We start from the raw sequence: 27,995 nt of genomic DNA on the forward strand, positions 1-27,995 counted from the left end.
TTCTTTGTCTTTTGAGTGCATGCTCAGCATTTATCATATTCTCCCCGGAGAGGTGGCACGTTTTATCAACTAAGAGCAAAAGATCTGGAGCCATGTGTGCCTGAGTCGGACAGAGGCCTCCCATTTGCTAGCAGTGCAGCTTTGGGGAAGTTCCTTACTCTCTTAGTGCTACAGTTTATCTGTCTTAAAAATGTGGATGATGATAATAATCTCCATCTTGTAACACTGTCATGAGGATTAAAATCAACCACTTAGAATGGCACCTGGCCCATTCCTTAAGTGCTGGCTGGTATTACTTGGTAATTATTGTATATACGTCTCATCATCTCCAGTATATTGCAAACATTCTTAAGGGTAGTAACTCCACCTTATTTACCTCTGGTTTCTTCACAGTAATTAACTGATTTGTGCAAATTAAAATATTCAGTTTCTGCATTTTAAAAAATGAAATATTAAGTAATTAGAAGATATTTATTCCAAAAGAGCTAAGAGATTCTTAAATATTTGGTTTCACTGAGAAGCATAATTAAAATATGTTGTTCTACAGAACTTCTATTTAGCATCATTTTTCTACCACTGGTAACCTGATTAAAGGACATTTGTTTGTAAGTACCTCACATGTATTAAATGAGATGAATTTGTCAACATCCTCTTCTCTTGCATGGACAGAACATATATTTGAAAGTTAGTTTGATTATTATTTTCCAGGACCCAACAATGTTGGCAGTACTACAACAGAACCCTCTACCAGTTACCTCTGTTATGTATATTAATTGGCTGTGTGGGCAGAATGTAAAGATATCCATGAATGATATTACAGCATGACAAAACTATGTGAAGACATAAGCATGTATTGAAGATTTCATCTAATGACCTTTAATTATAAGAAAGCAAATAACAGCATTTTTACTTTGCCAAAGGGAGAAAGAAATCAAAAGACTTGGCTAAGATTCTTTAGAAAATCAGCAACAATTTTTGTAAAGAGAATGTGCAAAGGTGCCTAAATCCTATACATTCTGCCTGTGGCAGTTTGTATGAATGGGATATAGAAATTTTTTTGAACAAAGAATAATTAAATCCGGTAATTACAGCCACAGGATATTATTGTGGCAAAAAGCGAGACATGACTGCATACACATCAATGGGAAAAATTCTCTACATTAGAGGATGAAAGAAAATAGTTTAATTCATGCAAAATTATTGAAATAATAGCTTCAGGGGACCAGAAACAAAAAAGTGCCTTTCCCACAACATTATACTTCATTCTACTATTGGTTCCCTAGAAGGCAATTGTAATGTACTCTCTTGAATGCTTCTCTTTCCCATTTTTCTGGATTTTTTTCCTTTTAGATTGTGGTCCAACAGATCCTGTGGGTAGCAAATATGCTCCTGTGAACTCCTTCTGCCCACTTAAAATTTTCTCTTATAAGGTGAATTACAAAACTAAAACAATGAAACTCTGAGCTGAGTCACTCCTGGTGAGCACTCTTGCCAAAATACCCTCTGGTGAGACCCGGAGACCTGCACTCCGGAGTCTTCTGTGGCCCCGCCTGAAGCCAGGCTTTTTTAGAACCTTGTACCCGAACTGTTAAAGTCAATAAATATTAAAAATTTCATTTCCACACTTCTTCTTCCACAAGGAAGAAGTTTGAGACAAGAGGGTGAAATGACATATAAGCTTCATTAGAAACATTAAATGACTTGTGAACATTAAAGAGCTGCTCCATGTATTTTTTTATAATATTCAAGAGTAATTGAAGGTGTCAGTTTCAGCAAGTCATTCGTAGAAATCAATATACATTTATTCCTTGATTCTTTATACGGAATCTCACCTAAAGGAATACATTTTGTAAAACTGTTGCACCCTGAACATTTACTGATATTTATACCTGCCTTGATTTTTGTTTCTGTGGTTACTTTTAATTAACAAAGATACCAGTCATTACTGGTGATTTATTCTTCTGGAATGTGCCAACTACAACTACCCATTTGCAGGGAATCTTTCTTTGGAAAAGCCCACGTGCTATCTGGGAGCTACTCCAGACACTTGAATTATCATTATTTCAGCAGCCTGCTGAGAATTCTGCAGGTTGGATCCACTTTGAACAGAGGTTATTACTGAAATCCATCATGAAAAGTGTCAGGGTGCAATAATGAAAGCAAAGCAGGAAATTTTTACCCAGACAGGAATTCCTAAGTTACAGTGTTTAAGAGTTCCAATCACTTTGCATTTACATTTTTTACCATGTGTTCAGCAGAGGATTCAAAACACCAACACCCTTTGTCTCACTCTTGGCTGCACTCAAAGTACGTGAATTCAAAGACCAAATATTTAAGTTTTGGATTTTGTTTTACGCACTCACTGTGGGATCTTTGCCAGCCATTTTGCACTCTTCGACTTTGATTGCAGATGCTGGCCAGAAAACCTGCTCAGAAAGGAAAATAAAGGTTGCATAACCTCACTTGTATATATGACAGCTCAGTGCTCTTCATTTACTTTATGCTAACAGATTTCTGTAAGCTATTTCTATACTTATATTTCAAAATTTGTTTTTCATTTTATGAACTCGAGTTAAGATTTTATTACTTTGTTCTAATAATTATGTTTTTGTTTCTTCCATGAATTTTTCCTTTAACAAATCTTTCTATAAAATGTGCCAATTTACTAATGGTACAATTTTAGAATAAGGAAATTATTGATGTGTACAATATAATGTATATTTCCCTCCTTCTGATTTATAGTACACTTTTTACAACTGCTTATATCATAATGAATTTATGTTTATACTGCTATCTTGGTTTTTTTGGCAAACTACACAGCTAAGCTGGTAGATTTACTTCAAACTAGGTACTTCAACAGCTAAAATAACTTGGATAAAGATTTTTTCTCTGACATACTGTGCTAGCATTCTAAGTAACTGTAGCCTTGGGTCAGGTTTGGTGGGGATGATTTATTTTTTAATTGTGAGCCTGTAGTCCATTGTTAAAATAATAAATTCAGAAGACTCCATGTTGTAATAAATTTATAATTTACTTTTATTTCTTTAATGAAACAATTTAATTCCTTGCTGTGATATAGAATGATAAATATAGTTAACCCTTGAACAACTTCAAGGTTAGGCACACTGACCCTATATTCCTGTTCCACATCCAAAGATTCAACCAACCATGTATCACGTAGTGCTGTAGAAATTACAACCAAAATGAATCCGCATATAAGTGGACCTGTGCAGTTCAAATCCCTGTTGTATAAGCCACATTTGTTCAAAGAACAGTGCATTTAATAATTGTGTTCTTTCCAAGGCCTTCTTGGATTATGTACAGATGACAAGGTAAACTCTCCTTTAATCTGGCCATTTTTCATGCTATACTCCATGCTTCTCCTTTTCCCTTTCCAATGTATCTGTACACAGGAAGTATTTTCTCACTTAGCTTCAAGTTTTAGATGCTTAAAAACTACGAAATTAGATATGGAGAAATGAATTGATTATATTTTCAGTCCTTGAAATAAGTACTAATTTCCAACTACTTACTGACATATGGCCTGTATTTTCTATTGTTCTAATGAAGTATATAATTTTTTCATTGTATTTGAAACTTTTTTTTAAATTTTATTTATTTATTTATTATTTTTTTGGGGGTACACCAAGTTCATTCATCTGTTTTTATACACATATCCCCGTATTCCCTCCCTTCCTTGACTCCCCCCTCCTCGAGTCCCCCCCACCCTCCCTAGGAACTCATCACTGCCCTCATGAAAATTATAAACTTACACTCAAAGGTTCTTGACTTATGTTGTTAATATTCAAGGAAAGAATGTGATCTTTGCTGCCCACATATATCCGGTCCTGATCTTCATCCATTAATAATATCCTGTAGTCTAACGGGTGGTGAGATAGCCTGAAGTATTCAGAGGTCTTGGTTTCTCGAAGCTCTGAAATAGTGAATAACACAAGTGAAAATTGAGTATCTTGATTCCATTATTTTAATTAAAATTATCTTACAGAAATATTTACCAAGAAAAGTCAAGAAACATTTTCCTCCTATAATAAATTAATTTTAAAACAGTTATATTAGTGGATATTTTTATTTATTGCCTCTGTGCTAAATTAAAACATAAATAAATCAATAAATGCAATGTTAAAGTTTATAATAGTACTATTTGATTACAAAATTATTCACATTTTGCAAGGATCTCAACTCAGTTTTTTACTGTTTGTCATCAGCTCAAAGCTTGTTAAAACAAATCAACAAAAAAATATAGCAAGTGAGTAGACTGAACAAAAAACAAAAGCAATGACAGTGTGAATGTTTTCCTAGATTCTCTTAATGTTTTATTGTTGGACTCAATACGTTCATCATTTTAGGATTGTTGTTTCCTATTCTAAATATTTGCCTCACTCCCTCAACATAATTCTAACTAGTTTAATATATTTTTCTATAAATTACTTGGAAGCAAACCTACTTTTTTTCCATTACTGTCATTCAGAAGGCAATGTCATTTACATGATAATATGCCTACGTATACATCAAAAAAAATACAAATGTTCAGATGTTCTGAATTTTAGATTTTTCAGTATCTCAATGGTCAGTGACACATGTTCACTTAAATTCTTTTACATTAAATATGTGTCTGTATAGCTGAACTTTCAAGACAATGAATGCACCGTGACAATAAAAGAAAAATCAATAATCATTATAGCAGATTCAATTTTCTTTCCAGTCAAACACTCCTTTGCACAATTTAAGACTTTTCCATTCAGGTGGTTCAAGAGTTCTTTGTTGTTTTGATTATGATCTTAAGAGAGTGACAAACTCTACAAAAGAGTCGCTTTCAGGGCCTACTCTTTCAATGATGAACTATTTCTAAAGTTTTAGTCATTGAATCACAAACACATTTCTAGAAATTCTGATAGGGCTGAAGTTTGATTTAAACCAAAATTAAAAAGTATAAGAATTCTTATAGGCAGCCATGGAATATAGTCTGTGAGTACCTGGGCCATATCCCATGTGTAAAGATAGAGAAGCGACAGATTTAACCTGTTTCTGGGCACAACAGTTCAGAATGTCTGTCATAATATCCTTCAAATGGTTTTATATCTAGCCAATAATCTAAAAATACTATGGGAGCAGCATAGTGATTATGAAGCCAGACTGTGGCACCAAACTGCCTGTGACATTGAACAAGTTATTTCATCTCTCTGTGCCTTAATTTCTTCATTTGTAAAAACCAACAATACTGGTATCTTCTACTGAGAGTCCATATGAAAATTAATAGAATTAACACATGTAAATATTTGAAATGAGTAACAAAGTAGTCAATCAATTATAATTAGTACTGTTACTATTATCAATTCTGAATCATTAATTACAGGAAAGCACGAAATTAGAAAAAAGTAGATGCATAATTTCCTACATTTTTCTTTTTCTTTTTCTTTTTTTTAAATTTAAGGAGCTAGATTCCTAAAATTACTAACACATGATCTTAAATCAAAGTTTCTGACATTCTTTCCACTCGATGACAGTAAAGTGTAAGTTTTTTTATGTGGAAAGAACCATTAACAACTTAGGAAAGTATTTAAGAAGAATCCTAAGTAACTCATGAGACAAGACAAGAACTAAAGACATTGAAGGAGCATTTAAACAAGAGATGATGACAGATATTTGGAAATAAAAGATTTGGGATGCTGAGCACTATGCAGCATGCTAACCTAGTTACCGAGCCTCACCAGATATCACAGACGGACAGGTGATGCAGTTGGTAGCCCTGGTGCAACTGGCCTAGAAACTGGAATACCTTCTTTCACAAGGAGAGCAAAAAAGAGTGGAGTAATGTCATTCAGGAAAAAAGTTAGCCCTGCTAGACCAGAGGTTATTACTGAAGAAGGAAGAATAAATCCAAGAGCTCAGAACATGAGAGAGAATATAAAATGCAACAAATGTCACTTAAAGGCTAGAGAAGACACACTCTGCTTTGATTTTGCCTAAAATCCAGGGTGTTTAATAAATCTTGCTTCTCATTCTATGGGGGAGATTCATGGCAGCAAAATTTTCCTGTAAAACATCATTTGTAGGGTACTGGTTGGGTGTAGAATAGATGTTCAACAAATACTTCATGAATAAATAACTCTCCAGTGAAATTTATAAACTAGAGAAGTAAAATGTGACTGAGTTCATGGCACCTGAGGCCCACCCATTGGAGTCTGAATGCTGGCTCTGCCATTTCATATGTACTTGGCAAGTGCCTTTATCCCTCTAGACTCCAGTGTCTTCATCTGTAAAGTCAGGATAATGACAGTCCCTACATCATAGGGGTATTGTGAGGTTTAAATTGTTAATGTACATCAAGTGTTTAAAGGAGTACCTGTCTTACAGTGACATGGGTCACGTGGGTTACCTATTATTATGACTGGGGACAAGACATCAAGCTTCAGCCAGACAATTAAGAAGAACAATTCTTTACACAGGGAGAAAATATGAAAGACTAGACTGTTTGATTTATATTTATTAGTATATTTAATATTTCTTTTTTTCACATGTAGAATTTACTCAAATTATTTGAGCAGGACAGTAAATTAATAAATAATTTTTAAGAATAATAATTTGGTGTGCAGGATAATTCTGGGGCATGTGAGACTGGAAAACTAAGAAATGTTGTTCCAGATATTTTTTTTTAATAAATTTATTTATTTATTTATTATTTATTGACTGCACTGAGTCTTTGTTGCTGCACACAGGCTTTCTCTAGTTGTGGCGAGTGGGGGCTAGTCTTCATTGTGGTGCAGCTCCTCATTGAGGTAGCTTCTCTTGTTGCGGAGCACGGGCTCTTGGTGAGTGGGCTTCAGTAGTTGCAGTACATGGGCTCAATAGTTGTGGCTCATGGGCTCTAGAGCGCAGGCTCAATAGTTAGTTCCTCTGTGGCATGTGGGATCTTCCTGGAGCAGGGCTCGAACCCATGTCCCACACATTGGCAGGTAGATTCTTAACCACTGCGCCACCTAAGAAGTCCCTGTTCCAGATATGATATTGATAAAAGACCTAATATGCCAGAAATAGAAAGGAGAAGAGTTGATGTGAGGGACACTTAAAGGATTTGGAATGATTTTGTATGAAGCTGGTGAAAGGAAGAGGTGATCATCTTCCAAAGATGTAAACTAAGAACATGATAAATGAACATGGCCTTTATTAATTTTGAGGGATTTGAAAGGGAAATTTCTTTGGTAAAGAGATTACTTGAGTGTTGATAGATTAAATTCAAATAAAAGTGGAAATGTCCCACAAGCATATAAAATTAGGTAACTAATTTGCCATTAGAAATTTCAAATCTGCAGGGAGAGATTTCTAATTCGTCTCAAGGATGGTATGAAGCTCTGCGAGTAAACAGCTCTAAGAGTAAATCTAAAGTGAAAAGCAAAACACAGAGATGCATTGATTGTTAGATCCAAAAAGAGTAGCTCTGCAATTGAAACTCAAAGTGAGTCATGACAGTCAGCAGTGTGATACTGTGGAGAGAGTACATAATTGAAGTCAGACAGTTCTGAGTTGAAGTCCCAGTTTTATCACTTACTAATCTGTTACTTTAAGAAAACTACCTTATTTTCCCAGGTTTTGATTTTCTCATCTATAAATTGGTTATGTTAATACAGAGCTCAAAGGATGTATTACCAGCAACTGTAGAGGATCAATGTGCTCCTTTCAGTGGGAGAGATCACTGCCCCTCTGTCTAACAGATACTCTCTTTTTCTTCCCTGTTGGCAGAGCTGATCTGCGCCAACCATAGTGGACCCCCAGCAAGTGAGTGACTTAACTGTGGCCATGTGACTAGTTCTGGTCAATAAGACTTACAGGGAAGCCTTCTGCAAGGTTACTAGAAGAGGTTTCTTGGGTCTTAAAAATGGCACAAAATAGAGGTGATTTCTTTTTCTGCCTCTGGACATTGGTAAGTGAGCATATGACACTTTCAGCAGTTGCTGCTACCACAAAGATTGCTACCTGAAAATGGCAAGCAGAAATTTAGGAAAAATGCTGAGTTCTATAAGAAATAATTTAATGTCTGAACTAACTGTAGAACTGTTCTTTATAGGATTACTTCTGTTATATGTGATTTTTTAAAACATTCTTACTTTTTGTAGGCACCTTGAATTGAGGTTTTCATTTCCTGTTGTTTAAACCCTTACTAACTGATAACATTTTTCCAGTATTCACAGTCTCTAACACCTTCTCACCCTTTCTACCATGGTTTGTTTAGTTTGGGTATTTAAAAAAAAAAATTTTTTTTTTTGCCTTCTTTTCCTAATCTATATTGAAATAAAACCAAGAGTGTGATCTGAGCTGGGAAAACACACTCAACTAAATTTTACTTGCATGTAACAAACAATGGCAGTTCTCTTTATCTGTGTCATTAGAAAATAATCAATTTCTTGCAGTAATTCAAATACCAGAGGGAGCAATAACTGCATTAACTTAAGACCTTTCTGGTCCAAGGATTTTATCGCTTTGTCTAGGCCATAAAGCTATCTTCAAATTTAATTACCTATAGCTCACTGACAGTTGACAGCTGTTAACCAAGGAAGATTTACTTTGCAAGTGCCTCTGTTAGAAGCTTAGAAGCTAAGGCTATTCTTTTAAAACGCTATTTAAATTGCTGTTAGTTAGCCATAATTGAACTTTGGGGCTTGGGAAAAATAGAGAAATCAAAATGTACCTTTTTTTTTTTTCTTAAGGAATAAAGAGATAAGTTCGAAGCATATAGGATTTTTATCGAGAAAAAGAATGACTGAATAATCCATCGTTTTGGTTTAATGTAGATCTAACTTAAGTCAATAAATGATTCAATAACTTGGCTACAGTTAGAGAAAATGACATTTAATGATTTGGCTACAGTGAGAGAAGGAACTCACAATTACTGGTCTCTCATCTAAACAAGTCACAGAATGGCACTGTCCTACATCTTTACATCTTAATAATTGTCATCCTTTTAACAGAACTGGAGGTACAGCTAGTTGAGCTGCTTCTCAGGATATGCTCAACTGACTGAGAAGGAACTTTGAGAGTATGTGGTGTTAGAAAATGCAGTGGCCCCACAAAGGGCAGTGTAGGTCTCCAAGGCCCTGGGAAAATCTCCTGGGAAACAGTATTAAAAAAAAAATACTGCATGCTTCTATCCTGAAATCCACATTATTGTAGAGTTCTAGGATGGAAAATTACTGTAATACCTTCCATGCCAGTCTTCCCTAAGGGAAAATTTGTTGCATGATATGCTTACCTGAAATTCATGTATTGACATGGGCTTTTCTTTTATGGAAACTATTGTGAGCCTTGAGAATTTAGCCAATGCTGGGAGAACAGTAAGTTCCCCCCAAATATAAACCCTAGGAATATAAGCTTCTGGGACCATTTGAATATAGTCAATGCACTGCTATAGCAATTACAACATAGTTTAATACTCCGAGTATATTCTGTCTGTAAATAACACTCCATCCCTAACCATATTAAGAATTAACCTTTGTTCTCTGTTAGTGATCTTAACATTTCTGAGGTGCTAAGTCAGTAAGAACTTATTCATGTGCTCAGAAATGTGATCTTGGTGGAAGAAGGAGAGTCTAGAGTTCTCTTTTATTAATAATATATATCTATTAAGCTACTAATTAGGGGAACTCATCCCCTCAGAATACTATATTATCTTTGGTCTTTTGTAAATTTCAGAAACAAACAAAAGATTACTTGATTGGAAATCAATTGCCAGGGTTCTCTTTATGAGAAGCATATGCAATAGTAGCTTATTAATTATATTTAAAGTTCATGATGTGCTATTAATTTATATATTCAATACATATTTATTGAGCTCTTGTCACAGCAGGCTAGACATCTGCTCACAAAAGAGCACACTGCTATGAACATACCAGGCATCTATGACAATTCCAAATCTTGCCGTACATTCTGTTATATTGTTTGGCTAAGCCCACCATGATAGCTTCCTTACCATAAACCTCAGCTCTCCTTCTGGCAGAATGCACACCTACTGATTTTAAAGTTAATCCTTAGCATATTTTTTACTTTGGAGACATGGCTACTGACAGGATAATTTCCTTTCTTGAATGTCTTATCTCAGAAGAATTTTAAGTAGAGTGGGCTTAAATGACGCATTCTCTCCCTGAGGCTCAGTATCTCAAAACTGGGTTAGAAACTGAACGTCACCTATCCCTTTAGGACAAACAGGCAGATAAAGATAAGACCAGTGAAACGTCAGCAGGCTGACACTAAAGTTCCTCACTCCTAAGGCAAAGAGACCAGAAGGAATGTAGTAAAATCACATTTGCTCAAAAATAACAGCCCCAAATAGCTACCATTTGTGGGTTTAACAATAGGAGTAACTGTTCTGGGTGCTTAAAATTTTTTTAATTTGCATTTAAAACCTTCGTGTTAGGCTTTAATATTATTCCTGTTCCACATTTAAGGAAACTAAAATTCAGTTCATTTGAGCAATCTAACCAAGGTCACATAGTAATGAAGAGAAGATGCTAGAGCCAGGATTCTAAGCAAGGTGGATTCCTTAATCTGTGAACTCAATCAGATATCCTTTTGTTTTTCAATGAGACTGACAACTTAAAACACTATTTATTGCGTTTTTATCATGTTATTGACCTGCACATGAGTCTGTGCAGTGTCAAATGTAGTATAAGAAATGTCTCAGTCTCTCAAATTTTTTCTTTGCCAATCTGAGGAGCAAGGGGTTGAGGTGGGGGGGGGAGAGGAGAACATACTCCAAATAACGTGAGAATAATCAAATTCTCAATGATGCTGTTCTCATTAAATCATCACAGCAAGTCCGAGAAAAGCTACATGAAAGTGAGATCAGAGAGTCATACATAACTTCATGTAAGTGGTAAAAAGGTTCCACTTTCCTATGTTTTTGACAGATGGGCATGATTGGCCAAGTGGAAGCAAACTGCAAAATGGATGAAAGAAAGAATAAGGGAGGGGCTTCCCTGGTGGCGCAGTGGTTAAGAATCCGACTGCCAATGCTGTGGACACAGGTTTGAGCCCTGGTCCCGGAAGATCCCTCATGCTGCTGAGCCACCAAGCCATGTGCTACAACTACTGAGCCTGCGCTCTAGAGCCCATGAGCTACAATTACTGAAGCCTGTGCGCCTAGAGCCTGTGCTCCACAACAAGAGAAGCCACTGCAATGAGAAGCCTGCGCACCGCAAAGAAGAGAAGCCCCTGCTCTCCGCAACTAGAGAAAGCCCACCTGCAGCAACGAAGATCCAATGCAGGCAATAAAATAAATAAATAAATTACTTAATTAAAAAAGAAAAAAAGAATACGGGAAATAGTTCTATTCAGTGAGTCTGGCCAGGTAAGGGCAACAGTGAATACAGAATGTCTCTCTCAGGCACTGCATCAAAAGGGAAAATTAACCAATATATAAGAACCTTTAAGGATGATTCTCATCCTGGTCTGCCCCAAACAGCCCAGGTTTGGACTGTTTTACTATTGTAATTATCAATACTGTCCCCTTTACACTCTCAAGAGATTCATGGTTTGAATGATCATTCTACTTTTAAGCCTTCTCTTCCTGTCTTGAATGGCTTTCCATTACTTTTAGAACAAAATCTAAAATTCTTAACGTGGCCTTTGAGGCTGGCTATAATTTGGCTCAAGATTACCTCACTAGAAAATCTTAAACATCACTCACTATTTGGCTATTCTGTGTTCTTGCCCTTCTGACATTCTTTTCACATCTTCAAACTTGCCTTCCTCCTTTCTGCCTCAGGACCTTTGTACATGTTATTCCTCCTGCTGACAGGATTTTTCCTGCCTTTTTCTAACTCCTACTCATAACTCAAGTAGTAATTTCAATGTAATTTAAATTGGACCGCTTCATCCTCTAGATGATATCAGGTTTCAGATCTGCTGATATTTGCTCAATTTCCCCTTTGAATTTTCTCTTCTCTTAAAGGCTGCTTGGAAGATCATTTGAAAGGATTTAAAATGCCATGGACTGGGCAGTGGAGGGCTATATTGCATGATTTGTGAAGACCCACTCTGTCTTCTGTATAGTTTTGCACCTGAAACTGCCTCTAAATATAGAACAAAGTTTTTCGTTCATTCACACTCTGCCTTTTTTTCTGCCATATTTTATGATCTTTTAATCTTAGTGAATTAAAAATTATGAGCATGAACCAATAAAATGAGAAAAAATGCTATCAAATTTTTAAAATTAAGGTTTTCATAATAATTTATTACTATTAAAAGGTAAGGTATATGGGGGGGAAGGCCCAGCTGTGGAATGAGCCAACTGGGGCTGAAGTTCTAGCTTTACCATTTGTTGATACAGGACCCCCTTCACCCAATCACGCCCCTTCTATTTCCCCCGCCTTAAGGCTTACATCTACAAAATAAAAGGAAGAATGAGGTTATTTATTAACCAGAATGATCTCCAATGTTCCCTGCAGCAATAAAAATGTCCATGAAAATAATCTCTTTTTAACTGTTTACAAGTATTATCTACTATTGTAAAATATCTGTAAAGCTAATGTAATCCTTCTTATTACTATAAGTCTAATAAGAAGAAAGTCCCTCTCTAAATATCTATCTTAGAAATATGTAATTTACAGTAATACAACTATGTCTTTTCCGTAAAAGAAGCTAAACCAAAAACCAAGGCTATTTTCCCCTTACCTAAAGCATATTCCCTATGTGTTGTGTGATTCAATCAACCAGAGAATTATAAATTCTGATTTTCCTTCCTCTAAACTTACTTGGGAGACATGAAAGCTGACTTAGCAAATGTTAGATGCTGGGAATTCCCTGGCCGTCCAGTGGTTTGGACTCCGTGCTGCCACTGCAGGGGGCAGGGGTTCCATGTATCTCTGGCCAGGGAATTAAGATCCCACATGCCAGGAAGCACGGCCAAAAGAAAGCAAAATGAAAACAAAAACAGAAACAAACCTAAATCACTGTGCTGTACACCTGAAACTAACACGACATTGTAAATCAACTATACTTCAATAAAATTAATTTAAAAAAAATTTTTTTAATTTCTAAAAAAAAAAAGTTAGATGCCAATCTTTGGCTCCACGTATGTGGCAAGTGGTGGCTGGAGTCTATCTCAGAATATGGAGGATATACAATTAGGGCATAGCTAAGATGTCTTAAGGGTCCTTAAACTACAAGGAAGTCACTTCTGGAAAGCGGAACCAAATCTGGACCTATTGCTAAGCTGTAGAGGACAGCATGGATAAGCTGAGCTGTCATTATCACTGACATCCCTACTGTCAGGAAGTGTCCACTTAAGATGTAAACAAGGGAGATAAACTCATGCAGCAGGAAACACCTCATCTGATATCTCTTTTCCAGAGCTCTTGACACTTCTGGAAAAGCTACTTTGGGGCAAGTTATTCAAAAACAGTGGGTCCAAGGTGAGAACAGTAGGTAGGAAGACAATACCTCAGACTCAGCTGTTTGCAGTGGGGAGGGGTGAAGAGCTTACATGGTGTCCCTTTGCAGCAAAATCCCAGGGCAGAGAGAATACAGTAGACACCACTCCCCAACTCTAATCTCTAAAGTGAACCACTCCCTACACAAGCCATCATATGGAAAGATTCTTACAATAGCATCTAACACTTGTCTATCACAACATTTATACTATTTATTGATTTTCCATGCTTTCAATAAAACTTTCTTTGTATACCTTGTGGCCCTCCAGAGGGAACTTCTAGTTAGCATACTTGAGTAGAACAAGAGTATTAGCAGATTCCACGTGCTGAGTGAATTTTCTCGTCCCATCTCATCCCCATAAAGTTCTCTGACCCTTCATGCCACAGTTCCCTGTGATGTAAAGCTTACATTTAAAAAAAAGACAGCAGGATCTTCACAAAGTGAAAATATTCTTTGAGGTATATATTTATTCAATCATTCAACAGCTAGTAGATGAGCCAGGGGCCAGTTAAAAGATGAAAATTCTTGGTCTTTCCCCTCAAAATGGATAGTCAACAGCAGTACAAGAAGATGACTCAGGAAATTAAGACAGCATTGAGGAAGGAAGATTAAGTCTTTCTGGAAATAACAAGGAAATCTTAAAAAGAAGGAAGTGCTTGATTTTATTTCTTCATTCAACAAATATTAGTTGAGCCACTCTACTAAATTAATAACCTAACCACAGTAATAAATGCACAAAGTATGGTAAAAGACAGGATAAGTGTTTAACGCAAGGGCAGCTGCTTTACATCAGGGGTCAGAAAAGCTTCTGTGAGGGTCACATAAGCTGTGACCTGAAGGACCAACATGAGTTAATAAAGAGATAAGCATTTTCCAGGGAGAAGAAAGAGCTTGTGCTGAAACACTGAGGTGAAAGATTCAAATATGTTTAGAAGTTTTTAGAATTGATTAAAAAAAGGTGTTGGGGGGGTTTGGGTGGGCAGAAGCAAGGAATCAGCCAACTTGCAAAAATGCAAACTTCTTGAGTGTCACACAAGTAACAGTAAATTCCTTGTATATAAAACCAACGTGATTGTGAATTTTTTCTAAGTTGCTTGACACACCGATGACAAAATCTGAGAAAGCACATTACATGATAACTTATACGTTTTACAAAGATCATTCTACAATTAAAGAGTTCTCAAGAGTGAGATTATTTTATGATACAATATTAAGTGAATAAACTAGAATTAAACATTTGTATAATGCAACTATAAGATGCCTGCATAGAAATAAATATGCATGGACAGAAGTCTTAGAAAAAAGTTCAACCTATTAACATTCTTCTTCATGATGTGTTCAATTAGAAATAAGAGAATGATAATACTGATGACTCAATTCAACATTCTGTCAGTAGTGGCATGCAGGTAAAAAGAATTGTGATTACTCTTTAATCTAGAATCAGGCAGTGCAAACTTTCTCTACAGACATTTATGATTTAAATATATTCTCATACCGGAATCTGTTTGTACTGCATGTAACAAAACGTTGAACTAGACAAGGAAAGAAATACCAGTTATCACTAACTGGAAAGCCACTATACATTGCCAAAAATTTTCCATCTCCAGATTCTTTCAGAATGATGGAAGACCACCCACAACTTTCAGTAAGATGGACTATTTGGAAATTAACAACCCAGCTCCTCCCACTAACCAAAATTCTTGAACTCTGCTTTCACTTGATGCATCATTAAACCCATTTTCATCTGCACACAGATGAAAAAAAAATACAATAAACTGTATACCACAAAATCTCAAATCCAAAGGACTGGACTTTATGAACAAAGAAATACAGAGATGTTTTCCTAAAGAGATAGCTATTTTATCTAAACATTATTTAATTCAACATGACTCACTGTTTAGCCAAGTTACTGCATTTGGCTTCAAAACAAAGAAACAAGTTTGGGGAAATGTAGAGGACAGTGGAGACATGCTCATTTCCACTTTAAACACATTCATCAGTCACTCAATGCAGAAGCCCCCTTTTCTATTTTTTTCTTGTCTCTTTCTCCCCTTACACTGTCTAAAATACAAGGTCAGTGACTCTGCAGTGCTCAGCTGCTGGAGAGGAGATTTAAACAGTCCTTGGGAGTGTGCCTCTACATAGTAAAAGAGCTACTCTTTGATTCTTTTCAAGAGAAGCACAAAGGATCTGACCATGTTTCCTGCAGCTTTGAGAAGCCCAAGACTCATCATATATACAATGGCTTTTCAATGTATATGTAAGAGGTTTCTCTTTACTTCATCCTAGATCGGGAAACCACTTGTTTCCAAATTTCACGAGATTCTGTTTTGAGATGGAGTGGACAGCAGCCTCACTCAATCTTTCAAAACAGAAGATCAGTGTTGCACTTTTCTGCTTTTGCTCTGGGACAAAATATTTAGCATTCCTGCATGCACTTCAAGGAGAATAGCAGAATATGGATTCAAAGCTTATTTATTTTATACAAAATGCTGTTGCTTCCGTGACGTAAACATTAGCCAAGGCTGTCTCTTTAATTTTCCAGGTACAAGTAAAATCTTTTGGAAGAAATAAGGCATACTTAAAAGAGGATGTGACAAGCTATTAAAAACCAAAAGTTTGACCTGAGTATTAACAGCTCACAGTTGCCTTTTTAATGTGGAGGGAAGTTACATTCCTCTGATTTATAGTCATTTTTATCCCTGAATCTCAAAAAGCAAAACATATTTTATTGACAAAATGACAGGTGTAGATACTTGGAATGGTGTTATTTGAGAGATTTCACATTACACAATCCAAGTGACTTAGCAAGACTAAGTCAAACAAGCCACTTTATGCCCTAAAACCAGAGGAGTGGATAAACAGGTTTTAGTTAGGCATTTGCCTTTGGTTTCTCTTCATCAAAGACTTACAAGTTGTACTTCCCTAATTTTAAAACTTTGTAAGCATGATTACTCATAAATAATGAACATAAAAACAACCAACATTGTCTTTTAACACCCAAGTGGAAAATTAATTCAAGTCAGTACAATTCAAGCCTCCAAATTGTTTTAACCTATATACAGATAATTAAAATAAAACTCTGTGTGTGTGTTTTTTTTTAAAACAATGTATTTTTCTGTCATAGCTTTAAGGCATTACTCTGCAGTTGTTTTCTGAGCTAATCGTACTAAATAAAGTTGTTGAATTAACATCTAATTTGTATTGAAGTGTAATCTGTGTACCAATAAAAAAATTACGTTTTAAAATTCTAGCAAAATTAAGTCTCAAATTCCGACACAAAAGTAAATGATTTTTGTAGAATACAATTTTTTAAAATTTTTATCCAGTCTGCCACTCTTAAATTACCACTCACACTATCTACTATCTATTGAGAACATACAAAGTACCTAATTTACTATGGAAAGTTTATACTAATTCATTTAACTTTCATAACAATCCGATTAACTTGTGCTATTGTTTTCTGCTTTAAACATATGGGAAAAAATGTGGATGAATCTTGGGTAACTTTCCCAAGTTTTGAATGTAAGTCTGTATGACCCAAAGTCCATGTTCTCCAGCAATTCAAGGTGGATAAGAATACTCAGGGGGAGAACTTGGTCTCCTTTACTTTTCCCTGAGTATAGCAGTGGTTTTCAAATTTTAACACATATAAGAGATATGTGAATTGCTTAATGAAAATAAAAATTCACAGGAATAAAAATAGTTCCTTCCACAAACACTTATTCAGAGGGTCTTCTCTGACCTATCTGTTGAACACACACCAGGGCTGCTGCCAAGGAGATTAACCAAATCTTCCAAAGACTGCTTCCTTCTTCTGATTATGAGCAGAATTGACACTAAATCTGGAGGGATAACCCTTTCCACTTTATCTAAAGAAGCCCCTCCCACATTATTCTGTAGGGATTAGCTCTATTTTTATTATCTTCAAGGCCTTAAAATTATTTCTGACCTTAAGGCTCAAATTCATTTTAAATATTATGCTGCTGGTTACAGAATTAATATCAATTAATTAATGTGTGACTAGAAGAATGGTTTTTGGAGTCTATGCATTTATGTGCTAATTTTTGACAATGACTTTTATTTGAAGCTTCAAGATCCTCCAAAAGCTGAACTTACTTTTCTTCACAAGACTTTGTGAAGATCAGAGATAACTTGCACTTTTGCCCAATTCTCCTCTTAACACAAAGAATTTGGAAAGAGTCTCAAAAATGTGTAAGAAGGAAACAGGTGAGAGGGACTGAAGCATTATGCACAGCTACAGAAAGCACGTGCAGAAAAGCTTTCTCCCCAATTTATGGTAGAGAAAATCCCTATCTCATATACACATGTGATCCAAACAAAAATTAATGAGCAAGCTAATTATTTGAGGTTCAAAACTAATTTTTCCGTTAAAAAATCCAATGTTATAAGTTGTACTGACATCTATAGTTCTCCCTGAAAATCTAATTGTCATGTTAGTATTACGAAAATATTGAATCAAATGTTTGTCCAATATTATTTTCTAAGACTTTCCATAAACTATTTCTCTTCATTACAGTCCTACAAGGTCTGTAGTGGTACACAGTGTAGGCCCTTGGTCCAGAGTGCCAGGGTAGATGCTCTCCTTGACACTTACACCTTGTGTTATCTAGCAAAGTTACTTAATTTCTTGAAGCCTCCATTTATGTATCTGTAAAATGGGGATAATGATATCATCTATCTCATGAATTTGTTGTTAGGGTGAATTAAGGTAATAAATTAAAGCAGTAAGAACAGTTACAGTTACATTATATTGCTCATGATGTAGTAACTGTTATTGTTATTCTTATTTCCAGGGAATAATGGTTAATATTTCTCAGAAAGATCAGACATCTTTTTCAAGGTCATACAATTGAAAACAGCCAATGGAAGGAAACTGAAATTATGTCTTTCTGGAACTAGAAACACTGTCCTTTCCAATTCACCACACCATCTTTTATACTATCAGGGCACCAACCTTTGAACTCTACCCAACCAACAATGGACCATGTCTTCTTGAGGAAATGCATGCAATGTGCCAATTTAGTACATCATTGCAATCATTTTCAAGATACATAAGACAGCCACCATGAAAATATCCCTCTAAGTTCTCTGTGTCTGTTCTGTGAAACATCTCTCTTTGTCAGAGAGTTTCATTCCCAACTGCTTCAGGAGCAGAACTTTCCAAATGAAATCAGAATGTCAAAATATAAAACAGATCAGCAAGAAATAGCTCTTTTTGAGTTTCTAGAAGGAACTCCCAAACCCTACCTCTCCTACTTCACTATTTACAAAGCACAGTCATATTGCTTAGCTATTCACTCCCAATCTATGAGAGGTTCCTGTTCTCTCATATAAACTGAAAACTGTTGTGAGGCAAAAACTGGCAGAAAGTTTGAAAATGGGGTACAAAAGGTAATCATTCTTGCAGGCACTAGAAATTGAACTATACTGTCTATGGCATCTTTAACTTTTTTCAACATATACTTCCTGAGTACTTCTTAGCTGGACATTGCTAAACCAACTGCTATTGAGAATACCATAAAAATTAAAAAATAAAACTTTCTAGAAATCTATATTTTTCAAGAGGCGATATGGTATGTTCAAGGTCATATAATGTAAGGCAGTATAAGATAACTGCCTTTAAAGAGAGGCACAGAATGGCACAGACATCTATCATCCAACCTATAAACCAGGAAGTCATTCTTGATTCCTCCATCACAGCCAATCAATCAGTTGCTGAGTCTTGCTGATTTACCTCTAAAATGTCTCTCATATCTGTCATTTCTTCTCCATCCCAATTATCACTCTTTAAATCTAGACACTTGACATGTCATCTCTGACTAGATAATTGCATGAACCTTCTAACTGCTCCTCCTGCCTTTAGTTTTATCCTGTGTTCAAATATTTATTGAATGTTGGAGAAACATAGACACTATGGGCAGAGTGCTGGGAGCTAGGGATAAAAGACTCAGACACTACCCTATAAGTCAAGTGGAACTCTCACATCAGCTTCATGCTTCTACCTGAATTAAGTACCATCTAAAAGCTAAATGCAGCAATGTCTTTTACACATAGCACTCCTGTCTCAGTTTAAATCTATTCAGTGACTTCTTGTTTTCTAAACCAATAGTTACAAGCTTGCTAGAAGCTATGGGGTACTTTTTTTCTCAAAAATTCCATATATGATCATAGTCATAAAACATGTGAAACTTCAGAGTGTCACTGAAACTCTGGAATTCATTCAAGTATCCCTCCATGTTCCACGGGGTGGGGGTGAGGGGCATAGGAGGTAGGGGTCCATATACTCACGTTATAAATGTCCCAACTAAAGAGAAAATTCCTTGCCTACAAGTGTACTAAGCAAGACACTTCATGACCTGACCCTTGCTTACCTCCTCAGCCCAGCACTTGGTATTTGCTCCTTGATCTTTATGCTTCTGTCAGTAGAGCTGTCTGTAATGTCTTAAAAATAATCTTTTTACCTCATGCTTCTCAGCTATATTCATACAAGTCTCTTTTGCCTTATTTGCCTTGCTAACTTTTCCATGTTTTTAAGGCTTAGCCAATACTACACTTTCTATAACGTCTTACCCAATTCCCACTTTCTCTTGTGAGAAATGAAAATAATGACATATTTATTAATAACATACTATTTTACTGGCACTGAGATAGATGTTTTAATTACATACATTTAATCTTTGCACTATGAGGTGTACATTTTGTAATTCATGCCTTATATGTAAAGAAATTATGCTTAGAGGGGTTAAGTGTGTTGATAGATTATAGCTAGGGAGTGCTCGAGTCAGGATTAGAATCCAGGAAAACCTGACTTTAAAGTTCTTTCCACTGTAACACAGTGAGTACACGTCCATTCTTACGCAGATTAGACGCAACCAGATGCATCTGTCCCACAAGTGTGGGCACTTTTTAAAATTCTTATTATTTATTTTAGAAACCTCAAGAATGCTTCAGAGAGATTGGGAGACTGTGCCTGTTCAATAAAAATTGCTTACACTGGCCTTCAATTTTGAACTCAATTTGGGGGAAAGGGAGGGAGAAGAGAAGAGAAAGAATTATTTGTCCCAGCAGGTAGTGTTGCCTGACTTCAACTATCTGTCATTCACCACGGAGGGAATCTAAGGCCAGAGTGGTATAGACTAACCCTTTGAAGGGTTAGTGAAGAAGAAGTGTTTCGTTTATTTTTGTAACATAGAATAAAAGTGAATTTCTAGGTAAATGAAAATTAAACAACTCATCCATACAAAATGCAATCCCCAATTTTTTTAACATTAGATTCAGGTGACATGAGAGTACTCTCTTAAATGGTTGTACTCTGATTCTCTGTATTTACCACACTGCGGACTGATAACAGCTGTGGGCATTCTCTGCCACGTATGGAAGACTGAATTTGAATAGTACTGGTACAGAGTAGTTTTTTGCCTTTTCCAACAGTAATAAGAGCAAATTCACTTGGCACTTTCATTTTGCTTACGAAGCATTTCAGGCAATGAGTCAGCAATGTATTGATAATTAGTCAACAAGTCTTCCAATAGTGAGTAGTCTCTGCAGGTTACTGTGGCAGCAGGCATGAGAGCCAGTGTGGCTACAAGTATGCACTATGCATAAATCAAGAAATTTAAGCATTATTAATTATTAGATGATAACTTTACCACCTTCAAGTCTCCATACCCTGGACGTAGAATATGGCCAAGGTCAGGTCATGGAGCACTGTCAAATATTTCTTCCCTTAATACATTTGGGAAAAAAAAGGTAGCTTTCTTAAGTCTAAAACAACTTCTTAGTCCCATCCTTTTTATAGTTTTCGATGTTTTTATTTTTCAAAGGATTTGTACTCTTTCTATTCCTCTTTTATGTATATTTAGAAAACACAGGCAAAATATTCTGAGTCCGAACATTTCTTCCAACTGAGCATTCTTTTTCATCATCCTTTCTTTACCTTATTTTAATGAAGTATTTATTTCTTACAAATAATTTACTCAACCTTTGTATTTTATAGAACTTTGTCATTTTTCGCCCATATTTTCCTTTCATTTTTTCCATCTATGATGGGTCTGTTCATGACAATTTTGTTGTAGAATCTAGATCAAGGAATTCTGCCTTTTTCTAACTCTAGAATCCCTCTCTTGAAATTGACCACAGTCTCTTACTTGGGGAGATGATAAGATCACTTATAAACTCACTTCCCCTTATCATGTTTCACAGCAACACATGTTTCTTAATGTAAGAGATTTTATTGCCTCTTTCATCCAGCTTTTGAATGTCATACAAAACATCATTTTGCAGCTGTTTCTAAATTTAGCTTTAAGTATGTCTACCTAATTCTACCATGAGTAGTTAATTGCTTAATTCTACAGTTACTGTTCTGCATAAAAAATAATACAAGAATATTTATTTAGCTTTCATTTTGTATCATTTATACACAGCTTTACCACCTAGAATTTCAAACCAGAGGGGAAGTAGCAAGACTAAGTTTTAGTAATAGTAATAATTAAAGAACTTCAATGCTTTTGTAGAGTAGATACATAAAAGGAAAAATTACCATTGCTGACATAATACTTTTCCCTGATTTTAAAGCTTTAATATATCTTTTAAACTGATAGACTATATGTTATTTTTATCATGGTCTCTATTTCATGCATAATAAAAAGATTCATAAGCAAAAAAATATATTTTGTTAAAGGGGGGGTGCTACTGAATGTGATAGATAATAATGTACCTTTGCACAATAATTTTTCAAAGAAAAAAGAAAAGCACTATAGGTGAGAGTACTTTGAGGTTCAGTTAGTGAATAAATCCCCTAGAGAATAAAAATAGAATACTATCTCTACGGTCTTGGGATAGGTAAAAATTTCTTTCTTTTTTTTTGGGGGGGGGAGGTGTGGCCTGTGGGATCTTAGTTCCCCACACAGGGATCAAACCCATGCTGCCTGCATTGGAAACACAGAGTCTCAACCGCTGGACCTCCAGGGATAGAGCAAAAACAATATGTCATAAAGAAAAGAATGATGAATTGTAATACACTAAATTTTGTATTTCCATTTATACAAGAGCATCATTAAGCTTGTGAAAAGCAAGCCAAATAATAGAAGATTTGTAAACTCATATATATAACCTATAAAGGGCTGATATACAAAATGTAAAAGAACTCCTAGAAATCAATAACTTCACACCTGTTAGAATGGCTTTTATCAAAATGACAAGAAATGACAAGCGTTGGCAAAGTTGTGTAGAAAAGCGAACCCGGGTGTACTGTTGGTAAGAATATACATTGGTTCAGTCACTATGGAAAACAGTATGGAGGCGCCTCAAAAAATGAAAAATAGAACTACCATATGATCCAGCAATTCCATTTCTAATTATTTATCTGAAGAAGATGAAAACACTAACTCACAAAGATATATGCACCCCTAAGTTCACTGCAGCATTATTTATAATAGCCAAGATATTGAAACATCCTAAGTGTCTATTGGCAGATAAATGGATAAAGAAATGAGCCACACACACACACACACACACACACATATATAGATACAGTAGAATATTATTCATTTATAAAAAAGAATGAAATCTTGCCACTGGCAACACAAGGATGACCCTTGAGGGCATTATGCTAAGTGAAATAAGTCAGAAAAAGAAAAACAAATACTGTATGATCGCATTTATATGTGTAATTATAAAAACAAACAAATAAACCCCAGCTTATCTATACGGAGAACAGATTGATGGTGCCAGAGGTGGAAGATTGAAGTGGGTGGGCAAAATGGGTGAAAGGGTCAAAAGGTACAAACTCCCAGATATAAAATAAATAAATCACGGGGATGTGATATACAGCATGGCAAGTATAGTTAATAATACTGTATTGCATATTTGAAAGTTGTTAAGAGAATAAATCTTAAAAGTTCTCATCCCAAGAAAAAAATTCTATAACTATGTGTGGTGACAGATGCTAACTAGGCTTATTGTGGTGATCATTTTTCAATACCTGCAAATATTAAATCATTATGTCATACACCTGAAACTAATATAATGTATGTCAAATGTACCTCAATACAAAAATAGTAAAATAAAATAACATATGGTCATTTTCAAGTGTAGCAAGGATATAGAACAATTTCACATGCTGCTAGAAGAAATATAAATTTGTATAACCACTTAGAAAATAATTTGGTTTTATCTGTTCATTTTGAACACATGCGTACTCTATGACTCAGCAATGCAATTCCTTGGTATACAAAAGCTAGGTATGAAAATGTTCATAGCAGCTTTATTCATGTTAACCTCAAACTGGAAATGACACAAATGTCTATGAACAGGAGAATGGATAAACACACTATGGTATTTTCCTACAATGGGTAATTCTATAGAATAAAAAAGAATAAACTACTTCTACCAATAACAATGTCAATGAATCTTTCAACAAAATATTAAGCAAAATAAGTCAGACAAAAAAATATGCTATACAGCTCTAATTACATAAAGTTCAAGACCAGGCTACATTCATCTATGTTGTTACAAACCAGGACAGTAGATACAGTCAAGAAGAAGGGAGAGGATCTTTATTGAGATGGACGAAAGGGAACTACATGTATTTTTCAGTTTGGGTGGTAGTTACACAAGTATGTGCTAACTCATTCGATAACTTATTTCTAATGAAGATTTTTGTAGTTTTTCTGTATCTATGATTTGTTGAAAGTTGTATTTTTCAAAAGAAAGGGTATGTAAATCTATACATGCACAGTTTCTGAATCAAAGAGTAAGTTTCCTCATTGCTATAACAAATTACAAGCTTTGTGGCTTTCAGAGAATAAATTTATTCTGTCACACTTTTGGATGCCAGAAGTCCAAAATCAGTATTACTGGGCTGAAACTGAGGTCTTGGCAGGACCATGCTCCCTCTGGATACTCTAGGGGAGAATTTGTTCTCTGCCTCTTCCAGTTTCTGGGGCTACTGACATTCCTTGGCGAGAAAAAACCTCATTCCAATCGCTCCCTCTGCCTTCTCCTCTTAGTCTGTGTCAAATCTCTCTTATAAGCAAATTTGTGATTGTATTTAGGGCTCACCTGGGTAATCCAGGATAATCACCAGGTCTTAAGAGCTTAATTTTTTCATATCTGTGAAGTCAATTTTGCTATATAAGGTAACATTCCCAGGTTTCAGGGGTTATGGTGTGGATATCTTTCAGGGAGCCACTATTCAGCCTATCATACCTAGTACCACCGACAGTAATCACTGAGTTCAGAGGGGAGAAAAATAACCAAGTACTAGAATCAGCTGAAATCCCTCATGGAGCAGGAGAGGGAAAACTGCATTTTCATGGATAATGGTATCGGAACACGTAGGGAAGAACAGGCCATCACAGTCCAAAATGGCCACAAAAGATGCCAAGTGATAAAAAAAAAACAAGGTTTAATACAGTCCACTATTAGTAAAAAGAAATCAAAATGTGCCTCAAATGTGGTACATTTTCATGAAAAGAGAGAATATTAGTTTTTGCTATATTTGCACATCAGAAATTACACCAGTGAAAATGGTAATTTTAATATGAAGTAATTTTAATGATAGAAGTGATTTTAATATGATAAAAATATGATTGAAATGTGAATACCATCAAGAATTTTTGTTTTGGTTTGTTTTCCACACTTCTGAAACCCTCTGCCTTCTTTAAATGCCTGTGCTTATTACTGTTGAGCAGAGTTACTTAGGTTGCTAACGCAAACACACTGACAGAGTGTTGCTAGAGATGAAGCACTTCATCATCACCCTGGCACTACAGCAAGACTCAGACACAGTTTGTTAGAAGCCTAAGAACCCCTTTGCTACAGTCCCTAGTTGGGTCTCTGAAAGCAAGCCCTGTGGAAAATCAAGATACTCTCATACATCTGCTCCTCACATTATTGTTACATGTGTAATTTAATCCCTGACCTTATTGATGTCACTGATTTGAAATGCATGTCTCTCCCTTTGGAACAGTAGCTGGTGGCACTTGCTAGTCACAAATTTCTTCAAAAGAAAACGAGATTCTTTTCTGCCATCCTTACAAAGAAAAGAAAATAATTTCATTGGCATAATCTCCATAATGAAAACTAAGGTTATTACACAATTAAAAATTATTTTGCTCTAATATATTTTGATTGTAAATTAGGCATTAAAATGATCCCCCAAAATAGGTTACAAACTTTAAGTGAGATTATTGATAAAAATACTCCTTTAATTCTGGAAAATTATATCCTTCTCCTCCGAAAATGCTGTCAAAGACAATGACTGAAAGCCTTTCTAAGAGTTCCCATCTGTCCTTTGCTTGAGGTGATCTTCAGAGCAGACTCCATATGAACTTGCACAAGCTTATGAATTTACATGCAGAGGGGAAACTTACTCTCCTTTACCTGATTATGCTTTGGAACAATTTTCTTATGCCATCCACTAGAGGTGAGGGGGTGCTATTAAAGGAACAGCACAGGTACCTCCCATTAGAAAGGTCATAGCCTTAAGCTAGAGCCAAGTTCACAGCTGGCGCAGAAATAAACATCTTAGTTGTTGGATCCTGGGTGAGACCAAGGCTCTTGGGCAGGGCTTAGGTAACCAAGCTGGGAAAGGGTCACTTGGGGTTTTTCAATATTTTAATATCAGCGCAGGTATACTGATGCTTATAGGGCGAATATCAGGCCTGTATCCATTGTATTAATGGGTGGCCATCTGTGCTCTTTTATATCTTTGTGGAGAAGATGTTTATTCAAAAATTAAACTCACCTACATTATGGCTAATGTATAACCTGTTGTTTGCCTAAAATAATATCTGCTTGAGAGACCAAGACTAACTTCCATACATGTTTTCTATCAATAACATTATTTTTCATTTTTTACATTTTACTATGCAAATTTTGGTTTGAAAATTTTGGAACGCAGACCTACTGATATAACAACTTTGTTTCTATATTTATATGTAAGACAAGACAAAATCTGATTCTTTGAAAATAGCCTTTTGAGAGTGTTTAGGACGCCCATGCTACTCCACTGTCTATTATGTTATTGCACAGGGCATGTACAACTCCTGGATTTCCCTTGTCAATTCTGTTTCTTTATGTTGGAATTATAATAGACAAGAAATATAATAATTTACAAGAAATACAATAATCCTACATTTATAGGTAACATTTCTCTAAGCTCTTTACATATTGTGAATCTTCACGATAGAAAATTGAGAGAAGAAACTCTATAATTTCTCAACTAAAATAGGACATTTTTGAGTGTGAAAGGGGGAGCTAGTAATACTTACTTCAGGACGACTGGCATAAGTGGGAAATGTCCTAGGTAAACGAAGATGGATGGTTACCATATATATGAGAATTATTTTTATCCTTACACAGTGGAAGAAACTGAGCACAGATGTTTCAATATTGTGCCCATGTTTACAGCATTTAATAAGTGGCAGAATCAGGCCTGGGTCCCTGGGCAGCCTGCCTCCGGAGTCTTTGATCTTAATCATAACCCTGGAGGACTGTAGTAGAATCAACACGATGCAAACTCTAAGGAACTGACAGAGATAAAGGGAGATTATAATGATAAGAGTTTACCTTCTTTGAAATATTCAGTTGTAACACCAGTTTGAGCTGAGGAGATAACTTTTTCGGTTTGTGTGTTGATTTCACTTCACCATGAAGCTCTTTTTAAAAAGAGATTTCTTTCTCAATCACGTATGTTATGTTTTAACTAGACTTGGCATGTATTTAGCAGTCTCATTATCATGTATTTGTATAAAAGATAAGCCTTTAATGAATTTATTTCTTGCTTCTTTAAAAAGGGTTTGTGTAGGGGGAGATATTTGGATTAAATGTATTCAGATAACACAGTTTAAAATACTCTTTCATAAATTAAAAAATGAATTTTTAATTAACTATTCTTACTAATTTTGAGTTGTAAAATTATAATTATTATTCCTTAAAAACTTCTCCATGAATATGCAGGTAAAAATGTACTGTTCTTTCAATTTCATAAAGGTGTCAGGATAACAATGGATTCGATAGATGATTTAAACTTAAAAAATGACCCCTTCAAGGCTGCATTTTAGAACATTTGCTGTTTTTTATCCATTCTCTCCTATGTTTAGTAGATAAAGCATGTCAAACAAAAAAAGAACAAGAATATGAATTCACCATGAACTAACAAAATGATAACCTGGAAGGAACAAAGATTAGCAAAAGCAGAGAGACGCTGGCACTGCCGGGCTGCACAGCATTCAAAATAATGGTGCCACCCAGACCAGAGATTTTCCAAGGACACACAATCCTACAATGGCTGGGAAAAGTAGGTTAGAAGAGGAATTTATGCCGATAAAAACTGTGTACTTTAATCTTAGAGTTTAAGGATTAATAAACAAAAGAGCATTGTGGATATAAATTCTTTTCTGGAAAAAAATGTTATAAACATTATCTTATTATCTTACTGACCTTTCTGTGACTGAGTAAAATTTATTAACTTACACCTCTCTACTGCTGAAGGAGCTAGAACGGAAAAGAAACAGATCTGATTC

At 35.5% G+C, this 27,995-nt stretch overlaps 1 protein-coding gene across 5 annotated transcripts in view; it reads right to left on the minus strand.

Annotated features, from left to right (window-relative positions):
• Positions 1-27,995, minus strand: part of SEMA3C (semaphorin 3C) — a 171,182-nt gene that overhangs the window by 76,889 nt on the left and 66,298 nt on the right. For 4 of the 5 annotated variants that reach the window (XM_057730790.1, XM_057730792.1, XM_057730794.1 and 1 more), the window contains exons 3-4: positions 3,774-3,934; positions 2,364-2,426 (exon numbers count right to left, since the gene is read on the minus strand). In XM_057730790.1, coding sequence (XP_057586773.1) covers positions 2,364-2,426; positions 3,774-3,934 — 224 coding nt within the window. Of the gene's footprint in view, positions 1-2,363; positions 2,427-3,773; positions 3,935-25,390; positions 25,502-27,995 lie in introns of all 5 variants that reach the window. The other variant, XM_057730791.1, reaches the window with a different exon arrangement.

The sequence above is a fragment of the Hippopotamus amphibius genome, chromosome 4 (genome assembly GCF_030028045.1).
Source record: "Hippopotamus amphibius kiboko isolate mHipAmp2 chromosome 4, mHipAmp2.hap2, whole genome shotgun sequence".
In the NCBI taxonomy this organism is placed as follows: domain Eukaryota; kingdom Metazoa; phylum Chordata; class Mammalia; order Artiodactyla; family Hippopotamidae; genus Hippopotamus; species Hippopotamus amphibius.